Source organism: Lagenorhynchus albirostris, chromosome 15 (genome assembly GCF_949774975.1).
Source record: "Lagenorhynchus albirostris chromosome 15, mLagAlb1.1, whole genome shotgun sequence".
Lineage (NCBI taxonomy): Eukaryota > Metazoa > Chordata > Mammalia > Artiodactyla > Delphinidae > Lagenorhynchus > Lagenorhynchus albirostris.
The window spans coordinates 61,819,935-61,839,060 of NC_083109.1; the positions used below are offsets into that span (position 1 = coordinate 61,819,935).

The 19,126-nt window shown below is 40.3% G+C and overlaps 1 protein-coding gene across 3 annotated transcripts in view; it reads right to left on the minus strand.

Annotated features, from left to right (window-relative positions):
- Positions 1-15,437, minus strand: part of PDXDC1 (pyridoxal dependent decarboxylase domain containing 1) — a 50,993-nt gene extending 35,556 nt beyond the window's left edge. For all 3 annotated transcript variants that reach the window (XR_009535708.1, XM_060124536.1, XM_060124535.1), the window contains exons 1-3: positions 15,271-15,437; positions 1,760-1,833; positions 734-799 (exon numbers count right to left, since the gene is read on the minus strand). Coding sequence is in view for 2 of the 3 variants with exons in the window: in XM_060124536.1 (XP_059980519.1) it covers positions 734-799; positions 1,760-1,833; positions 15,271-15,291 (161 nt within the window). In the remaining variant the exon portion in view is untranslated. The remainder of the gene's footprint in view (positions 1-733; positions 800-1,759; positions 1,834-15,270) is intronic.
- Positions 15,438-19,126: the final 3,689 nt, after the last annotated feature.

Consider the following 19,126-nt stretch of genomic DNA (forward strand, 5'->3'; position numbering starts at 1 on the left):
AAAATTAGTATCTGGGTGTGTTAGATGTGACATTTATTGGCACACTGGGATCCTTCCTCTATACTACTCTTTTGCAACATACTTATTGTACATATTTATATTCAAGTCAAAGGACAACTTAAGGGAGTTGTACTATTTACCTACGTACAGTTTCCTGGTTATAAAAAAAATAATAAGTTTGTCTGAGGGAAACTGGGCCGGGACTTTAACTCCAGATAACTCCAGATTGAGTGCTAACATCCTGTGAAAATGTTAGTTGGATAACTACTTATTTTTCTGACTTCTTCCCTGATAGCTCAAGTCACAAACACTTGACAGATTTGCTTTAGTTGCCAAAAAATAAACCACTCTGCTAATAAATTAGAGTTGACATTTTCCTTTCATTTACTATATAATAAAATGATAAATCTTATAACTCTCACAATAAAGCTCAGTCTACCAAACAGATTACTGGTTTCAAGGATGAATCAAGTGTGATAGCTGAGTTATGAGTTTGTGTATCACTTCTGAGTTACAAGGTTGTGTTAAACTCTGAACGGGAAAGGGGGAGAAACAGTAGGTTTAGCGTTATCACCAACCAACCAATGGCATTTCAGTTTTCTGTTACACTACATATAACTCTCAATTTGCTTTGTGCTCATTAAAACTAAAATTGTAAGTCAGTGATGGTAAAATCTTGGTTTAAAGAAAGTGTACACCCTAAGTAAAGGTACTTATCTTCATTGCCACCTACCTGCCTTGCAGTGGCCCTGGAATATCCCCTGATAGGAGCTTCTTTCCATTTTCCTCCTCTGTTCTTCTAATTTAAACGAAATAAAAAACTGTTAACCTTCTAACATTTGAGCATGAACATGTGATAATGTTGCTCACAACCTCGTAGTAACTGATATGAGATTTGAAACACACATCTCGCCTTCTCGTCCCAGCCCCCAGGCTGGGGTAGGGTTTAGTTTCAGGAAAATAATATTAAAAATATAATAATACTTCAAGCCACTTCTTGGTTAGTTGATGCCCTATATGACCTGAATATACAGTAAGAAGTATTTATAGATTCAAGTCAATATATTAAATAAATGAAACTCTTAGTAGGCAGGACTGAAAATTATAAGTCCTGTCCCTTAATTTCAAAATCCTTTAATTACAAAGCACCTTATACCCAAGACAAATACCAATTTTAAATTCAGCTGAAGCTAAGTGTGACGTTCTGAAACCAAGAGGTGTCTTTTTTTTTTTTCATCTTTATTGGAGTACAATTGCTTTACAATGGTGTTAGTTTCTGCTTTATAACAAAGTGAATCAGTTATACATACACATATGTTCCCATATCTCTTCCCTCTTGCGTCTCCCTCACTCCCACCCTCCCTATCCCACCCCTTTAGGTGGTGACAAAGCACCGAGCTGATCTCCCTGTGCTATGCAGCTGCTTCCCACTAGCTATCTACCTTACGTTTGGTAGTGTATATATGTCCATGCCTCTCTCTCGCTTTGTCACAGCTTACCCTTCCCCCTCCCCATATCCAAGTCCATTCTCTAGTAGGTCTGTGTCTTTATTCCCATCTTACCCCTAGGTTCTTCATGACATTTTTTTTTCTTAGATTCCATATATATGTGTTAGCATACGGTATTTGTCTTTCTCTTTCTGACTTACTTCACTCTGTATGACAGACCAAGAGGTGTCTTTAACAGAAGGAAACTAGTGCTGTCAGTTTCACAGCAAGTTGAACACATTTAATGGGTCACTTCTGTTCCACAGGCTCACCTCTGACTGTCCTCTAGCATCTTCATGGCCTCCTTCAAGTTTTTTCCCATTTCAGCTAGTGTAGGGTCTGCTATCTGGGAAACAAATTTTCAAAAGGTTAAATTTTAACAACCCTCTATTACTTCTGCAACATAATTCATCCAGAAAAACTAAATGCAAGTCCATTTTCTTCTGGATTTATTATAAAATACCTGCATTATTAAAGAACATGTTTGATTTTAAAATTCCAACAGTACAAAGGTATAACATAAAAAAGTCCCACTCCCCAGGGGAGGCCACTTTTAAGTTTGACATATATCTCTCCAAAGTTTCACTTTGCTCATATGCACCTCTCCAAATTGCTTTTTTCTGTTTTATAGTGACTATGGTTCCATGTCAGCAGGTCCACTTCATTCCTCTTAGTGGTTACACCTTTTTTGCATCTGATGGATGTATTATAATTTACTGAACCAGTCCTGAATTAATGGACCCTTAGGTTATTTCAGTTGTTCACTATTAGAAGCAAGGTCCAGAAAAGTATGTATAGTATACTATTCATTTTACTGTTGTAGTAGGCTGAAAAATAGCCCCCCAAAGGATATTCACATCCTAATCCCTGGAATTTGTGAACATTATCTTATATGACAAAGTCTTTGCAGATGTGATTAAGGATCTTGAGATGGCACGATTACCCTGAATCATCCAGGTGATCCCTAAATTCAATCACATGTATCCACATGAGAGAATCGGAGGGAGACCACACAGAGAGAGAAGACTATGTGAAGACAGAGCAGAGAGAGATTTGAAGATGCTGGCCTTGAAACTGGAGTGATGGAGCCACCAAACAGGGAAGGATGGCTGGCAAGCAACATAAGCTGGAACAAGAAAGGAAGGGACACTCCCCCCGAGCCTCTGGAGGGAGCGCAGCCCTGCCAGCCCTTGATTTCAGCCCCGCGACAGTGATTTCAAACTTCTGGCCTCCAAGACTGAGAGAGAATGTATTTCTGTTGTTCTAAGCCACCCAGTTTGTGCTCATTTGTTACAGCAGCCCCAGGAGACTAATACGCTCAAACATCTGCAAGTGCTTCTAAAAACTTTGGGACGCTTACACAAGCTAGCCATAGTGATTGCCTCCAAAGAATGGCTACAGGGGTCAGAGAGAGTCTTTTTAGTTCATATCCTTTTGTTCCTTTTGGATTTTAGTACCATGTGTACATCTATCTCCCATTCAAAACATAAACGAAACAAATTTTTAAACATTCTTGCAGAATTGAAACACTCATTTTCCTTTCTTCCTACATCTCCGTAAAAATTTTTAGAGAGACAATCCTGTTGCCCTGAATCTCTGTATAGTATGAATTGGGTTATAAACAATCACAGAAGCTCTCTCTTGTTCCCCCCTTACTCTTCAAATACACTTCAAGTGTATTTATCTGCTTTTCTCTTCATATTGTCTCTTGTACCTCGTAGTAGTTTACACAATGTAGATGTGCAATGAGTGTATATTACCTTTAGTACTGTGTTACCTCCTCAAAATTGTTTATTTTTTTAAAGAAATTCTACTGTTTATCAATGTAAGTATCAGAAAATATTAATTCTAGAAGGGACCTTAGGGGTCTAGCCCAGGGATTTCCCACCTGTGTTCTTCTCAGCCTTAAGACTCCTGGAAAGAACTTTGGGGAGAAGGGGTTGGGTAGCCAGTTGGAGCTGCTACCTCTCTGCCCCCGCCTTAAGGAGATCAGCTGTTTTTAACAATAGGGTTTTGAGTAAAGTTTCACTTGTAAAAAGTTTCATTAAAAAGAAGAAAAGAAAAAGTATAAGCATGAAAACCTCTGATTCTCGTATAACATTTTAGAGGAGAGGAAACTAAGACTTAGAGAGGTACACTGACTTGCCTAGGCTCATGGAAGTAATAAATGACAGAGAGGTGCCAGAACCCTGGTTTCCTGATGTGTTTCTGCCTGTTTCTATTACATCACACTGATTCTACAAGAGATTAGAAAATAATCACATAGCCACATCCGATCTAATTTTTACACGAGAAAAAAAAATCATTAAAAAAACAGGTGTTTCCAATAAAAATCACGATTTAAATGTAAGCACCAGATGGGTTAGAGAGTAATCTAAAAGGGTCTCCATGCTCTCCATTAACAGTTGTGAGTAGGATGAGGAACAGATAATGGTCAAGAGAATTGATCTTGCTCCTCAGTCTGCTGGTCACGGTCCTTACTACCCTCATCTCCTGTGACACATCAATCCCTGATCATTTGGCCAAATGAAAAGATAAACAGTTTGCTTGATCAATTACACCTCCGTGTTTCATGCTTATAACATCTGCCCCATCTGAAATGTCCTTGTACCTTTTATCCACCTCTAACTACCTATTAAATCACAACTCACTACTTCCAAGAAACCCCTATGGATAAAACCATTTTCACATGTTCACATCCCCTCTAATGATATCGATACCATTTTTTCCTAAACCAAAAATCTGGACTCACTGCCTGACAAATGATTGTATTTATGGGGACAACAGGACGGAAGGCTTGAAACTGGGGCCATTCTAATATGCAACTGCCATTTATCCTCACGATTCTTTACATCCTTTACTATGAATTGTTTTATAGATGATCTTTCCACTATAGGTATTCTCCCCAATTAGATTATATGCTTTTTGAAAGCAGCCATTCAGACTCCTACTAATTTTGACTTCTCTTATAAGACCAAGAATCTAAAGTCAGCTTGATTCTTGGGTTGTCATATTACCTCTGAAACCCCTTAGGAAGGCATGGCATATTGGATATCAACATGCTGGCTCTAAGTTCAACACGGCTAACTTCTCCTATAAAATTGAACAGATTTTTCAGTTAAGAATAGACAAAATAGTTGACTTAGTTTAGAAGCCACTTCATATGACAATACTTATTTTTAAACACCAGAATCACATGTGATGACAAGATGTTTACACTGAGAGAGGCAAGAGAGAAGTGCAGCTTCACATTTCTCCATCTGAGTCTCTCGAGAGAGCAAGCACACACTCATTGAATGGAAAGGCTGACATTTAAATTGCTCTTGATCCTACTCAGAGTGAAGTGGGGACAGCGGGGAGTGGGTAACGGGTGCGTAGGGAAAATAGCACTTTTAGTTAAATTTGACTCAATTAAATGGGAATATGATGTAGACCCTCACATGCTTGTGTTAACGGGATAATCCAAAATATAAAATGTTATCCAGTTGCAGGATATTAGGCCTTAAGTCAAGAAATGCTCGAAGAAAAATATTTATAAATTGGTTCCTTAAACCATGGCTCCATAAGCTTCTACTAAGGGCAGGAACTACTTTCTTATTTGCATTTCGTATCCTCAGTACCTGTTACAGTGCCAGAGTACTTGTGTGATAAATGTTAATAAATAATAGCAGGGTAATAGCCAGACACAAAACGAGAGAAAATTAAGTTGAATAAAGATGTCCATTATTTGGTATTTAGAAGGAGGCTGTTTCACAATATTGAGAGAAGAAAAAAAATAGTATTCTATGCCAGGTTCCCAGAAGAATGTCATATTTTTTCAACCCTTAGCATCTAACACAGGATCTGGCACAGAAAAAGGGCTCAATAAGATTTGTGATCCTTAATAATTACTAACACTTACTGAGTTGCTTGCTATATTCAAGCATCATCTAATTAACACCTTTACATGCATTACTGCCTGGCTAGAGTTACACAGAGTTAGTATGTTTTGAAGCCAGAATTTAAAACAAGGTCTGTACTACTCTAGAACCAGTGCTCTTGACCACTAGGCAATACTGCTCCTCAATTTCATCAAAAAAGTAAACAAAGCAACTCACATTTTGAAAAAGCTCTTGTCTCAAGAACCATAATTAGAGCTAAGTAAGGTCTCATTTTAAAGATAATCCTTGGGACTTCCCTGGTGGTGCAGTGGTTAAGAATCTGCCTGCCAATGCAGGGGACTCGGGTTCAAGCCCTGGTCCGGGAAGATCCCACATGCCACGGAGCAACTGGGCCCGTGCGCCACAACTACTGAGCCTGTACTCTACAGCCCACGAACCACAACTACGGAGCCCATGTGCCGCAACTACTGAAGCCTGTGCACCTATGGAGTGTGTATATCCACAGATTCACTTTCTAATTACAAAACTACCACGTGTTCACTACTGAAGATTCAGAAACCATTATTAGACTGTTAGTCATTAGATTGCAAATTTGTAACTTATATTTCAGCTATGTTGATTCTGTGTAATGAAGTGGATTCGGTATTTTTGCTTCAATTACGTCTAACATTGATGCATGGCATGGCTTAAAGCAAGTTCAAAACTCCTAAGGAGAACCATTCAACTGTTCATATGATAACTGTCACAGAACTAGACAGCTCATTTTGTAAAACAAGCCCCGCCATTCATCCTTTGATAAGCATCTTTTCAACAATCATTTTTATACTAGTTGATTTCCATCACTTTCAGTCAGTGTGGGATATTAAGTATTAAATATTAAAATATCCTGCCACTATCAGAAGAAGAAATAGTATATATGTAATGGTAAAATATCATTAAAATTCTCACAATTTAAATGTTGGAGGAAAAAAGTTGAAAGTCAAATGCAAGATAAAATAGTAAAGGAGGTCAGGAAGTAATTCTCTATTTTTCAAGCCAGGAGGAAATTATACATTTATTTGGAATAAGGCAACATGGGTTAATGAAAAAAATCACTTATTTTTTGCTTTTGGCTAGAATTATATCAACTTAGTTATGAGGTAACACTGGTACTATTCCTACCCGTATTATTCGGAATACATTATATTTATCATTTTATTCTACTTCATTAAAAAAAAAACTGCTGGCCATGACCTGCTAAATTGATTTGACATCTCATATAAAGGATGTAACCTGCAGTTTGGGGGGGAAAAAACTCACACTATTTTAATGGATGTTATTGAAAATTAACATCCAGTTATTAGTAATGGAGTGAACAATCATTTGTTAATAAAGTTTATTAACTGAGAAGTTGTTTATAATAACCTTTCAAAAGTGGAAACTACATGGGCTTCCCGGGTGGCGCAGTGGTTGAGAGTCCGCCTGCCGATGCAGGGGACACGGGTTTGTGCCCCGGGCCAGGAAGATCCCACATGCCGCGGAGCGGCTGGGCCCGTGAGCCATGGCCACTGGGCCTGTGCGTCCGGAGCCTGTGCTTGCAACGGGATAGGCCACAACAGTGAGAGGCCCGCGTACCGCAAAAAAAAAAGTGGAAACTACAGCAGAAGAATAATAAAATCTTGGGGCCTAAGATCTGGGAACTACTGCTCTCCAGTCACTTAAAATTTTCTCAGCTTTCAAATGCTTAATCAAGCTCTTGTATACATTTTCTTCAGTTAAACCAGCCTACCGAAGTGTGACCAAAAACTATATGATTTACTTTCATATGAATTAAGGAAAAAATAATACCTCAAGCCCTGAATTCATAAACATTACTGTTTAGCACAAATCTAAGTTTAAAAAAAAAAGGGCTGTAGTGACAGAAAGCAGATCTGGGATCCACTTGCAAAGGGGCACAAGGGAACTTTTTAGGGAGATGGAAATGTTCCATATCTTAATTATGCTGGTGGTTATATGACTATACACAACTGCCAAAACTCAAACTGTATAATTAAAGTGCATATTTTTATTGTATATAAATTGTTCCTCAATTTTAAAGAAGGAGGTTGAATTGATTTAGTCGATTGAAAAGCAATATTAAGCAAATAACCGTACAAGTGGTAACTGATGTGACAAAATTTGCAAAGACTGTATATGAATAACTGCTGTTTGAAAAATGCAGAGCTATACATTTAAAAAGAAGCAACGTCCAGAAAAGGGGAAGTCTAAAGAGTAATTTTAAAATATATAAATCACAACATTCATTAATAATAGAAGTATACAATACCATGTTTCAATAAACTTTTTTCAGGGGAGGAATGTTCATTTTGGGGGGTTCTAGGACTATTGACAGAAGAAAAAGAAAGCATGTGAGAATACTAGCTGATCGTACCAGATAGAAGGCCTTGATGTTAACAAATGCTAGTTTCCAACATTTGCATTAGACTTACAAAAAAAAAATCACTACACAGAAATTACCACAACACTATAAATCAACTATACTTCAATAAAAAACAAATCACTACCTTTCTTCAATTGATCGACGTTATCAGATAAAGCTCTGAATTGATGTTTCTAACATTTCACCTACTCTTTTGCCTTCCACAGCTTTCTAAGCAAGGTTAATCCTGGATAGTGATAAGCATGCAAGTATCAACTTTCCAAAAACCATATATTTTCCTCCCAGGTGAAAACACAAAGGATGCCTGCTGTCTAGCACTAAACAAGTGCCCCAAATACTACACATCTCAGAGAAGCAATAAGAACAGCAGCAGCTGCTTCAGGAACACAGCTGTTCCTTATGGGTCAACAATGAGAGAAAATGTAGGGATTCTCCAAGGTAATAATAGCACCTTGCAAACCTGACTTACTCATTGGAGCCTCAATTTCTACATCTATAAATACTTTTGTGTAGTTCCAACAGAAAAGTATTTAATTAAGAACAAGGCACTTTCGTCTATGTTTGTCTTTTAAGGATTGGATACTCTTGGAAAATCTTATTTTTAACTATGCTTGAGTGTGGACTTTATGCTTGAGTGTGTGAGAGCATGAAGACATACTGTACTTATTGGCTCATTAAGCAAAATATTTTAGTTGAAAAGGGATTTGCAAATATTGCATGAGGTGTTAGTATTTAAACTTACAAATCCCTCATGAAAAGAGGCAAAAAAGAACATATAGGGGAAAAAAAGGGGCAAAAATATACAAAAGACTGGGGAAAATCTGGTAGCAATAAGGAGGCAGCAAAGTTAGTAACACCAGATCAAACCTGGCATCAGTAGAAGTACACAGGGACTTCCTTGGTGGCGCAGTGGTTAAGAATCCGCCTGCCAATGCAGGGGACACGGGTTCGAGCTCCATTCCAGGAAAATCCCACATGCTGCAGAGCAACTAAGCCCGTGTGCCACAACTACTGAGCCTGCGTGCCACAACTACTGAAGTCCTCGCGCCTAGGGCCTGTGCTCTGCTACAAGAGAAGCCACCGCAATGAGAAGCCCATGCACCGCAACAAAGAGTAGCCCCTCCTCACCACAACTAAAGAAAGCCTGCGTGCAGCAATGAAGACCCAACACAGCCATAAATAAATAAAACGGTTTAAAAAAAAAAAGAAGTACACAGAAGGAAAAAAGGGGCATTCAATTTACTTGCCTTAAGATACATGATGGGAAGGCCAGGGATCGAAATCTAAATTTCAGAAAATGTATTCCAAGAGAATCAATTCACTTAGACATTTTATTTTATTTTTTATTTTTAAAATTTTTATTGGAGTATAGTTGATTTAAAATGTTGTATTAGTTTCAGGTGTATAGCAAAGTGAATCAGCTATACATATACATATATCCACTCTATTTTAAATTCTTTTCCTATATAGGCCATTACAGAGTATTGAGTAGAGTTCCCTGTGCTATACAGTAAAGTCCTTATTAGTTATCTATTTTACATATAGTTCATTTAGACATTTTATTATGAGTGTTTGCCAATAACTACACGGATGGAAAAATACCACAACAGGCAAGCTCTATTTCTAAGAAGTTTACTAGTTTATCTGGAATCACATACTTATTCTGGAACAAAAAGAAAATTGCTTAAAGCAAAACATGCTATAGTCACTGGAAAAAATAAGTCATTAAGATATGCTTCTTAAAGAAGGTGTTTCCTAGGACTTATTGGGGGATCAATTCAGAAAGATAAAGATATCCATTACCCTTATCAATATCATTATTTCCAAAACTGAATTGGAATTATGCAGGTTTAATGTTGCCAACCTTATCTTAAAAATAATAATTCTAAGGAAAGGAACCCATCAATTCCTTCCTTCTATGTATCTTCAGAACTTTACTGTTGTAAAACTGTAAACTGTGTGAAACTGCCAATATTCAGATACTTCTAGGGGACAAAAACAGCAATTTCATATGACTGCACCAATACAATGTCCAGTCTAATAAGTAATTCAGTCTCACTAGGCTCCTGAAAATCTCACTGTAGCAAAATGTTCAATGTCCCTGAGTTGCACCTTCAAATTGAAGGCTTTACTTTGCTGTTTCTGTTTTTCTGCTCATAGGAAAAAGATCTCAGAAAGGTTTACTTTGCCCTCAGAATGCCTTTTCCACAGGCACTGGGGGAAAAAAAAGTGGACAGGGCCCCAGGCTGGGCCTCAAGGACTAACTAACCTTAAGGCAGCTAAACACTTAGCATTCGCCACAAAAAACAAAAACTACTGCAATAGTAACAGAAATTAAATAAACAAAATATTAAACTCAAAATAGTTTTATGGCCCTTGACTATTGTTTGGAGGGAATGGATTTAATTTAAGCTAGATAAGTTTCTGAAAGGAATTTTTAAACATTTTCAAAGTGACTGGAGGCATATTTTTTATATCTAACTTTAAAAGGTAAAATGGCTTCCTTTCTCTTATGTTCTACCAGCAATAACATTAGGCACAAACATAAAGTAAAAATCTACATTATATTTACATTTAAAACAAACCTAGAAAAGCCATGATTCTGAACTAAATATTCTACCTAAAGAATCTCTTCCACATACTCTTTCCTGGTCACTCACTCGATGCCCTTTGTTTCTTAATTCCTGTGATTCTTTTTACCCCTCTTTGCTATACAAGGCTTTGCCTAAACTTGTATGCCCCTTACTATAATGTAACCTCTCCCAGGGATCATGTCTTATTCACCTTGTGTCTTTCTCAGCACTCAGCACTGGGCTTTGACCATAGTTGACCAGCAATAAAAAATTTAAGTCAAAACAGGTTTCTGCTTCAGGTGAAAACATGACTTTAAGCTCAAGCAACTGCTATCTATAATTATAACTCATAATTCTAGATAAGGTGGAACACACAGGACTGGGGACCACCAATAGCTCTGCTAACTACAGCTGAAATTTTGAATAAATCGAGAACCACCAACGCCATAAATTTTTAGGATCAGGAACTTTGTGCCACGCTTTCCCTGACACCCAGCATTTGATAATCATTTACTGCCTTAGGCACCATGCACCTGTATGCAAAACCCTCAATCATGATGATATAGAGATCAGCTTTAAATGAACGGTAACATTATAGGCTATCATATCCTCACAGAAGTCCTTCTATTCTAGGTAAGAGAGGGATCTACAAAGGCTTATCACAGAAACTGGTCATTTCAAGCTTGGCTAATAGGGGTTCTTTACATGAGCTTTTTAGGTAAAGAGCAGGAATAGAAATTCTGGTAGTCCTTATCAGTAATGATCAGCAATGTTCCATCCACGCAGCTCCTATTGCCCCTTATAAACAGTAAGGTGGTAACAGAATTTTCCAAAATCAGGTCCAAGGGGGTAGGGGGGAACTTAGCTCAGGATGAGTACAACAGTAAAAAATGGGTTTGGTTGTAATTATTTAGGTCAGAAACAGGGTCGAGGTTGCCTCTTTTAGAGACAAGAATTAGATATACGGTACAGTAAATAAACTGGCCCCGCTCTATAGCACTACCCAATAGAACTTTCTGTGGTGAACATTTCTATTATCTGTGCTGCCCCAGTACTGCAGCCACAAACCACATTGTGACTGTTGAACACTTGAAATGTGGGTAATGTGACTGAGGAACTAAATATTAAATTTATTTAATTTTAATTAATTACATTTAAATTTAAATAGCCAAATGTGGCTGGTGGGGTTTCCATGGTGGCACAGTGGTTTAGAATCTGCCTGCCAATGCAGGGGACACGGGTTCGAGCCCTGGTCCAGGAAGATCTCACATGCCACAAAGCAACTAAGCCCGTGCGCCACAACTACTAAGCCCACGCACCACAACTACTGAAGCCTGTGCACCTAGAGCCTGTGCCCTGCAACAAGAGAAGCCACTGCAGTGAGAAGCCCGCGCACCGCAACGAAGAGTAGCCCCACTGGCCGCAACTAGAGAAAGATTGCACGCAGCAACAAAGACCCAACGCCGCCAAAAATAATAAATTAAATAAATTTAAAAAAAATGTGGCTGGTGGACAGTGCAGCTCTAGATTCTCTAAGTCAGTGGTTCTCAACCAGAGGGGATCCTTTCACCCCCAGGGGACAACTGCCTCAACTGGAGATGTTTTTGGTTGTCACACTGTGGGGAGGGGATGCTACTGGCATCTAGTGGGTGGAGGCCAGGGATGCTGCTAAACATTCTACAGTACACAGGACAGCCTCCTACAATAGAGAATTATCCAGCCCAATGTCAGTGGTGCCAAGGCTGAGACATCTGCTCTAAGTTTACTCAAGGTTGGAATTAAAACTGCAAAACAGGGCTTCCCTGGTGGCGCAGTGGTTGAGAGTCTGCCTACCGATGCAGGGGACACGGGTTCGTGCCCCGGTCCGGGAGGATCCCACATGCCGCGGAGCGGCTAGGCCCGTGAGCCATGGCCGCTGAGCCTGCGCGTCCGGAGCCTGTGCTCCGCAACGGGAGAGGCCACAGCAGTGAGAGGCCCGCGTACCGAAAAAAAAAAAAAAAAGTGCAAAACAAACTGCTATACACCTTGTCTAAACATAATACCCAGGAAGAATGAGATTTTTCCAAGCAGCAAGAAAAGATCTGGGCTGTTCTACAAGTTTAAAGTAGCAGGTTTTTACTAACAGGTGTTATGTAGGTGTGTTGAGTACCTTATTAAAATCTTCAGTATCAGCGTTATTACTTCCTGTGGCATTTTTAAACTTGGATATTAACATAAGTAAACACTGTGAGATTTGTTCCTTATGAGTTGGACGTACAGTATTGGGGGGGCTGAGGCGCCAACTCTTCTAGTTTGAATTCCTTGTCCCTATAATTAACCTATCTATAGTTTCTCTGGATGTCACTAATTTTGAATACAAAAAGAAAACATATATTGTGAAAGAAAAGCAAATCAAGGCAAGAAAATGGCTCTGTCATCGCAGGTCTGCATGTCTACATATTACTTAAAGAAAAAGCAAGGGTACAAAATTATATTTGGACCAAAGGAAATGTACTGAGTGATTTTATTAAACAATGATAGCACACTACATTATAGAGTGAGAGAGATTACTTGAAATTTTAGAGGATGGGTATCAAATAACATTGTGGTTTCTGTAGCCAGTCTAAATTATGCAAGGATTAGTTTAAATGGCATCATTCAGAACTGCTCAAATAGTTCTTAAATTTATACTAGCAATGTAGAATTTAACCCAGCAGTCTATTCCTCAAAGAAACCAGAATAATGGACACAATTCAATGTTTTACTTTGATTCAAACTTTTTCACAACACAAAATTTTCAACATTCATATTACAGCAATGCTTTTTCTTTTCTGCCCACTTAGCACCAAGAGAAATTGTTCATTACAAGTAAAGCCCTGTCTTGCTTCAGGGAATATAAAAATAAGACACAGTACTAGTTCTGAAAAACTTACATTCAGAATTTACACACTGGCCTAAGGCAGAGACTTCCAGCCCACACATTCTGAATTCCTGAAAGATCCCTGCAATTTTTGTGAATGTGCCAGGCTTAAGCATGCTGGAGTTTCAGTACCTCTTCAGATCTTCATTTGAAGAGTTTAAGATCTTTTATCATCAATTAACATTTAGGGAGCAACCACTGTAATCTAGTAATCAAATACCAGAAAAATAATATTTGAAGCAGGATTCCAACCCATTCTGTTTTGCAGATCTGCCTATAACGAACTATTCTTGGAGGAAAGAACACTCCAGTTCTTTAGATTTCTAACTGAAATGCCACAAAGCCCCTCCCATCTTCTTTATGAAATTGGAAAGGAAACAACACTGAAGGGACATTTTTAGCATCATTTTGTATTCAACCATGGGCGTTTGTATTCAACTACTGGTCCACACACGGTGTAGACCAGGGGTTCTCAGCCTCAGCACTACTGATAATTCTCTGGTACAGGGTCTGTCTTGTGCAATGTCGGATGTTAGCAGCATCCCTGGCCTCTACCCACTAGGTACCAGCAGCCCCTTCCTAATGCCTGATTGTGACAATCAAAAGTGTATCCAAACGTTGGCCAAATATCCCCTGGGGAACAAAACAGCCTGGTGGTTGAGAATCACTGATTTAGACTGAAACTCAAAGTACCACAAGGTAGACACTGTGCTCATCAAAAGCCTGGGAAGACTTTATTCCTAGACAGAAAAACATGTAACATTCACCACAGAGGCGGTGTAAGAAAAACATATTATCTTTGTCCTTTCTTGATTCCTTCCACCCAATATATGAGAAACAACGGAGGCGTAGGCTATACCACTGTGTGCACATGAAGACATCTGGCTCAACTTGTACAATTACTCCCTTTAACTCTCCAGTGACAAGTGAACAAATCCACAGCAGCTGCTGCATTGAAAAAATGACAAAATATGTTACTTCTGCCAGTTCAAAATTAAAATAAAGCAGTCTTGAAACACTAGCATTGCTCCTGAATTCCACATATATGAAAAACCGGGTCTGGACAAGCGGACTCCCAAGCTTGTAAAGAAAGAAGGACTTTGAGGGAGGGCAGAAAGTCAGGGTCTGAAAGTAGGTATCCGTGAAGAAATCCAAGCACTGGTTCTCATTTACTAGCTCTAAATCCGGGACAATTAGAATCCATTTCACATGCCAGAGCGGTCAGCCAGGTACATCACGCTGCTGTTTCCCCAAGAGGAAATCAGAGTAAAACCCTGCTACCAGCGGATTTCCGACTGACCTCAGGGTCCCCCCCTCGCCACGGAAAGGGGGAGCCAGAAAGTTGTGGAGCAGCAGCATTCCCAAAGACGAAATTCACGATACAGAAGCCCCGCCCCTTTCTGGACCTCAGGGGTCTTTCAAACTACTGCATCAGAATCACGTGAGGACCTCGTTAAACCCACAGATCCCGGTCCCGTCCCCCAAGGTTCCGACCCGAGGGCTGAAAATCTGGATTTTTACCAAGGGCCCCAGGTGATTCCTAGGCTCGCTGAAGATGGCAAATTACTGCTTGCACATCTCCCTTCCTAACTTGGAGCCCACAGACAACCTACAGGTTTCCAATTGGCTCCGAAACAACTGGGGCTTCATTCCAGGAGCTTCTGCGGCCGCAAGTTGTTAGCTCTGTCATCCGAGAGGGTGAGCCGAGCTCTCGCAGGCCCCAAGGTCGGCCCCGCGGCCCCCGACTGGGCTCCGGGTCGTTCGCGGCCCCGGGCAGAACCCGGCCCAGCCTCTCCCGGCCCACGGGGACCCCAGAGACCCCCGGCCCCGTGACGTGACCAGGCCCCAGCCTCGAGCGACGGGCCGGACGCCCTCGCGACCAGGCCTCCTCAGGCGGGCCCGTTAGCCCCCGGCCCCCTCCCCGGTCACAATGGCAGCTCGCGACCGGGAAACAGGCGCCCCGCAGGCGGGGGCCTCGGGCCGCCGCTCCGCATTCACCCCCGGTACGGACCTTCTCCAGGGGCGCGTCCATGGCTAAGGCGGCCGGTGGAGCCCGACGGAGGCCCGGCGATCCCGGGCACTACTTCCGCCTCCCGAGCTCCGCCGCCGTTTCCACGCTGGCAGCGATGACGTCCCGCTCGCCCGCGGCCGGCGGGGCGGAGAAGAGAAGGAACTTCCTGGCTGCGCAGCGGGGAGTGGAAAGCGGGGCTCGGGAAGGCGGGGGAGGCGGGGCCCACGGGGAGGCGGGGCCCATGGGGTGGGCGGGGCCGTGGGTGGGCGGGGCCCTCCAGGCTTCCGTACAAGGCCGTCACGCCGGCCAGCACAAATGTTTCCAGATGAGAGGGGGAGAATGGATGGTGGAGCCGTTCCAAACTCTCTTCAGAAGCCTGTCCTGGTGTCAGAGTAGAAGTATAATAATTACAAGGGGTCACTCATGTAGCAAAATGCTGGAAATACTGGTAACGCACCTCTACTTCCGGGCCTAGTGTTCCAAGTTCTCCCCGCTATCGCCATTCTTCAGGAATGGAACAGGCCATTCACCACGGAGAGGCGGGGCGACCGAGCGCCCCCGCGCACGCGCAGCTTTGGTGGTTTCCTAGGTGCTCAGGGCTTCGCGGGTTTCAGCTATTGGACTCCTGACCAGTGACCGCTACTCTGAAAAGGCGCTGATCAAAGCTGAGGTATTTGTCTCAGACCTTACCGCAGAATTCTAGACGGAAACGACTTTGAGACAACTGGCGCAGCCACTTTCTTCGTGTCAGGCCACAATTATGACTTGTTAGGTAATAATGATAATAATAGATCAGTTGCTGCTATTCCATTTTATGGTACAACAGCCTTGTGATGTAGAGATCATTATTATCTCCATTTCACAGTGCCAATCTAGGTTGGATCCAAGCACCCTGACCCCAGCGTCTGTACATTACACATACTGCCTCTATAACCGCTTCCACCCCTCCTGTATAATCATAAGGTGTTTCCAGGGAATAAGAGAAGACATAAATTTCCTTATTCTTCCCTCTAAATGAGGAAAACTGAAATGAACTAGTCTATCACGGTTACAGTCCGTAAAACAATTCACCACTAGTACACCGATGACGTTACAACCGCAAAACCATACCTCTTCTCTCCTGTTCTGGGCGCCTCTCTTCCGAAATCTGTGTAAATGACTGGGTTGCATTTTCAGTGTAGTAATTATATTTTTTGAGCTCTCTAAATTGTGTTAGATAAATTGCCCAGTTATGTTAATAAAATTATTTTCTACCAAAAGAAGCTTTGTGTACAGTGGGAACTATTCAGATTCTCCACAGCGCTCTGCAAACAGAAAAGGATGATAGATTTATGTCTTCTAAGATCTAAAAGTGGAATGTACCTCTTCGAGCTAAACAAGTCACCTTTTCCAACGTGTTGTTATCAAGCATTTAGAAAAGTTGTTATACCATGAACACCCATATGCCTATCCTACAATGAACATCTACCTGTATTTGCTTTACAAATATGATATTTACATAAGTATCCATCTATCTATCCATCAATACGTCTTATGTTTTGATACATTCCAAAATTGCAGACATCAATACGTTTCACCCCTTAACACCTCAGCCTGGGTATCATTAAAAACTCCTAATTTTTAAAACCACCTCCAAGTATCTGGATTATATTAAAAAGTAGATTCTACAAAACAAATACTAGAGAGATGAAACTTACATTTTCTATTTTAAAAGTAGACTTTAAAAGCCAACATGAAGAAAGTGGGAATAATTGGTTCATTCAATATTTATCCAAATGTTTATCGACTGACATCTTGGACAGTTGGGGCTAGAAATACAAGATCCTGCCCTTAAGAAAATGCTGTTTAGGGCAGAGGTTTTTACTTTGGACCCAGGGGGAGGTCTGTGAAACTCCTGAAACTATGCTCTAAATTTTGCATGAGTGCATTTTTCTGGGGAGCATTGCATAGCTTTCAAGATCAAGTTGGACACACACACACACACACACACACACACACACACACACACTCCTGTCAAAAGAAATTAAAACCACTTGGCTTGTAGACAGACAGATATGTAAGCTGATAAATTATAGTGCGGCATTCTATGGGCTAGAACAGAGAGATGAGAAAAATATTGTTGGAAGCCAGAAGATGAAACCACTCATTGTGGGAACAATTTGGCTTATATGTTCTGATATAGACCTTTCCTGATTAATAGGCAAAAAGCAAACCAAATAAAGGAAGTTTGTGGTTATTTTTCCTTTTGGGTCCATTCACATGATTTTTGTTGTATCCTGAATAATATTTACATACCCATATTGTAGATGTTGTTTTTAAGTCTTTAAGTTTTAGAATCAACCAAATTACACATACGGAAGATATAGTTATTATTCACTATGGTAATGTAAAAATGATAAATTACCAAAAAGTGGGCAGGAAGAGGCGAGGTGAAGAGGAACATAAGGGGAATCACTAATGTCCTCAACTTCATTCCAGGAAGTAAGTAGATACTCTCTAAAAGGGCTAAATCAAGGACTTCCCTGGTGGCGCAGTGGTTAAGAATCCACCTGCCAATGCAGGGGACATGGGTTCGAGCCCTGGTCCGGGAAAATCCCACATGCTGCAGAGCAACTAAGCCCATGCACTACAACTACTGAGCCCACATACCACAACTACTGAAGCCCGTGCACCTAGAGCCTGTGCTCCGCAACAAGAGAAGCTACCACAATGAGAAGTCCAAGCACCACAAGGAAGAGTAGCCCCGACTCACCGCAACTAGAGAAAGCCTGCGCGCAGGGATGAAGACCCAACGCGGGCATAAATAAACAAAAGCATTTAAAACAGTGAATAAAAGAGCTAAATCAAGATTCAAAGTTTTAACTACAGTATTTAAAGACATAAATGAAACCTCGGAAGAAATAAAATTAACAAAAATCAGGAGTTGGAGAAGATAGGAAAGCTGATGCAAATGGCAATAAATTTCTCATTTTTATAGTAAGGAGTCAATATATTTTTTCTGAATTAAGAAACAGATATAAGGATACTTTTTACAAAGTAGAAGGTAAAGGCTTTGGAGGAATGGGACTAGGAGTTTGGAGATGAAAGAAAAGAAATGGCAATATTCCATTTTATATTCTTCTGCACTATTTGAATTTTTATCATTTGCATGCATTTTCTCTTATGAATTAAAAAATTTAAATTGCCTGTAAAAACTAGATTTCAATCATTTTTTAATATTTTAAAATTTTGAGAGAGAAGTCTGCAGTCCCTAAAGGCGACTTGAGGTGGCAACCCTGAGACCATTTGTATCCTACCTTACTTCATTAGTTACACCAAGTTCACTAACAAATTTTTTTTAATCTTTCTATTGTTAAAATATAGAAAACAACTTAAAAGAAATGAATTGTCATTGACTAACACCCTATAATCACTAACACCCTATAATCACCATCCCCCCCATGAAAGGAACCTTCTCAGATATTCCATAAGCCCCAAAACAATCCCAGTCCCCTCCCAAGAAAAAATAACCACTCCCCCACATTTATAGTAATCATGCACTTACGTTTTCTTTGTAGTTTTATCACCCAAAGATGCATCCCTAAACACAACAGCTTAGCTTCACCTTTAAAAACAAAAACAAAAACTGAAACAAAGCCCCATCTGTATCTATATCTGTATCTATATCTATATATCTTTTTAGTCTCTTTTAATCTATAGGTTTTCCTATACCTTTTTCCTCCTTTGCAACTTATTTGTTGAAGACACCAGATTATTGTTCTAGAATTTCCCTTAGTCTGGGTTTTCCTCTGTTCTCTATATTTCCTGCAGATTGGCAATTGGACTTAGGCTTAATCAGATTCAGATTTGAAGTTTG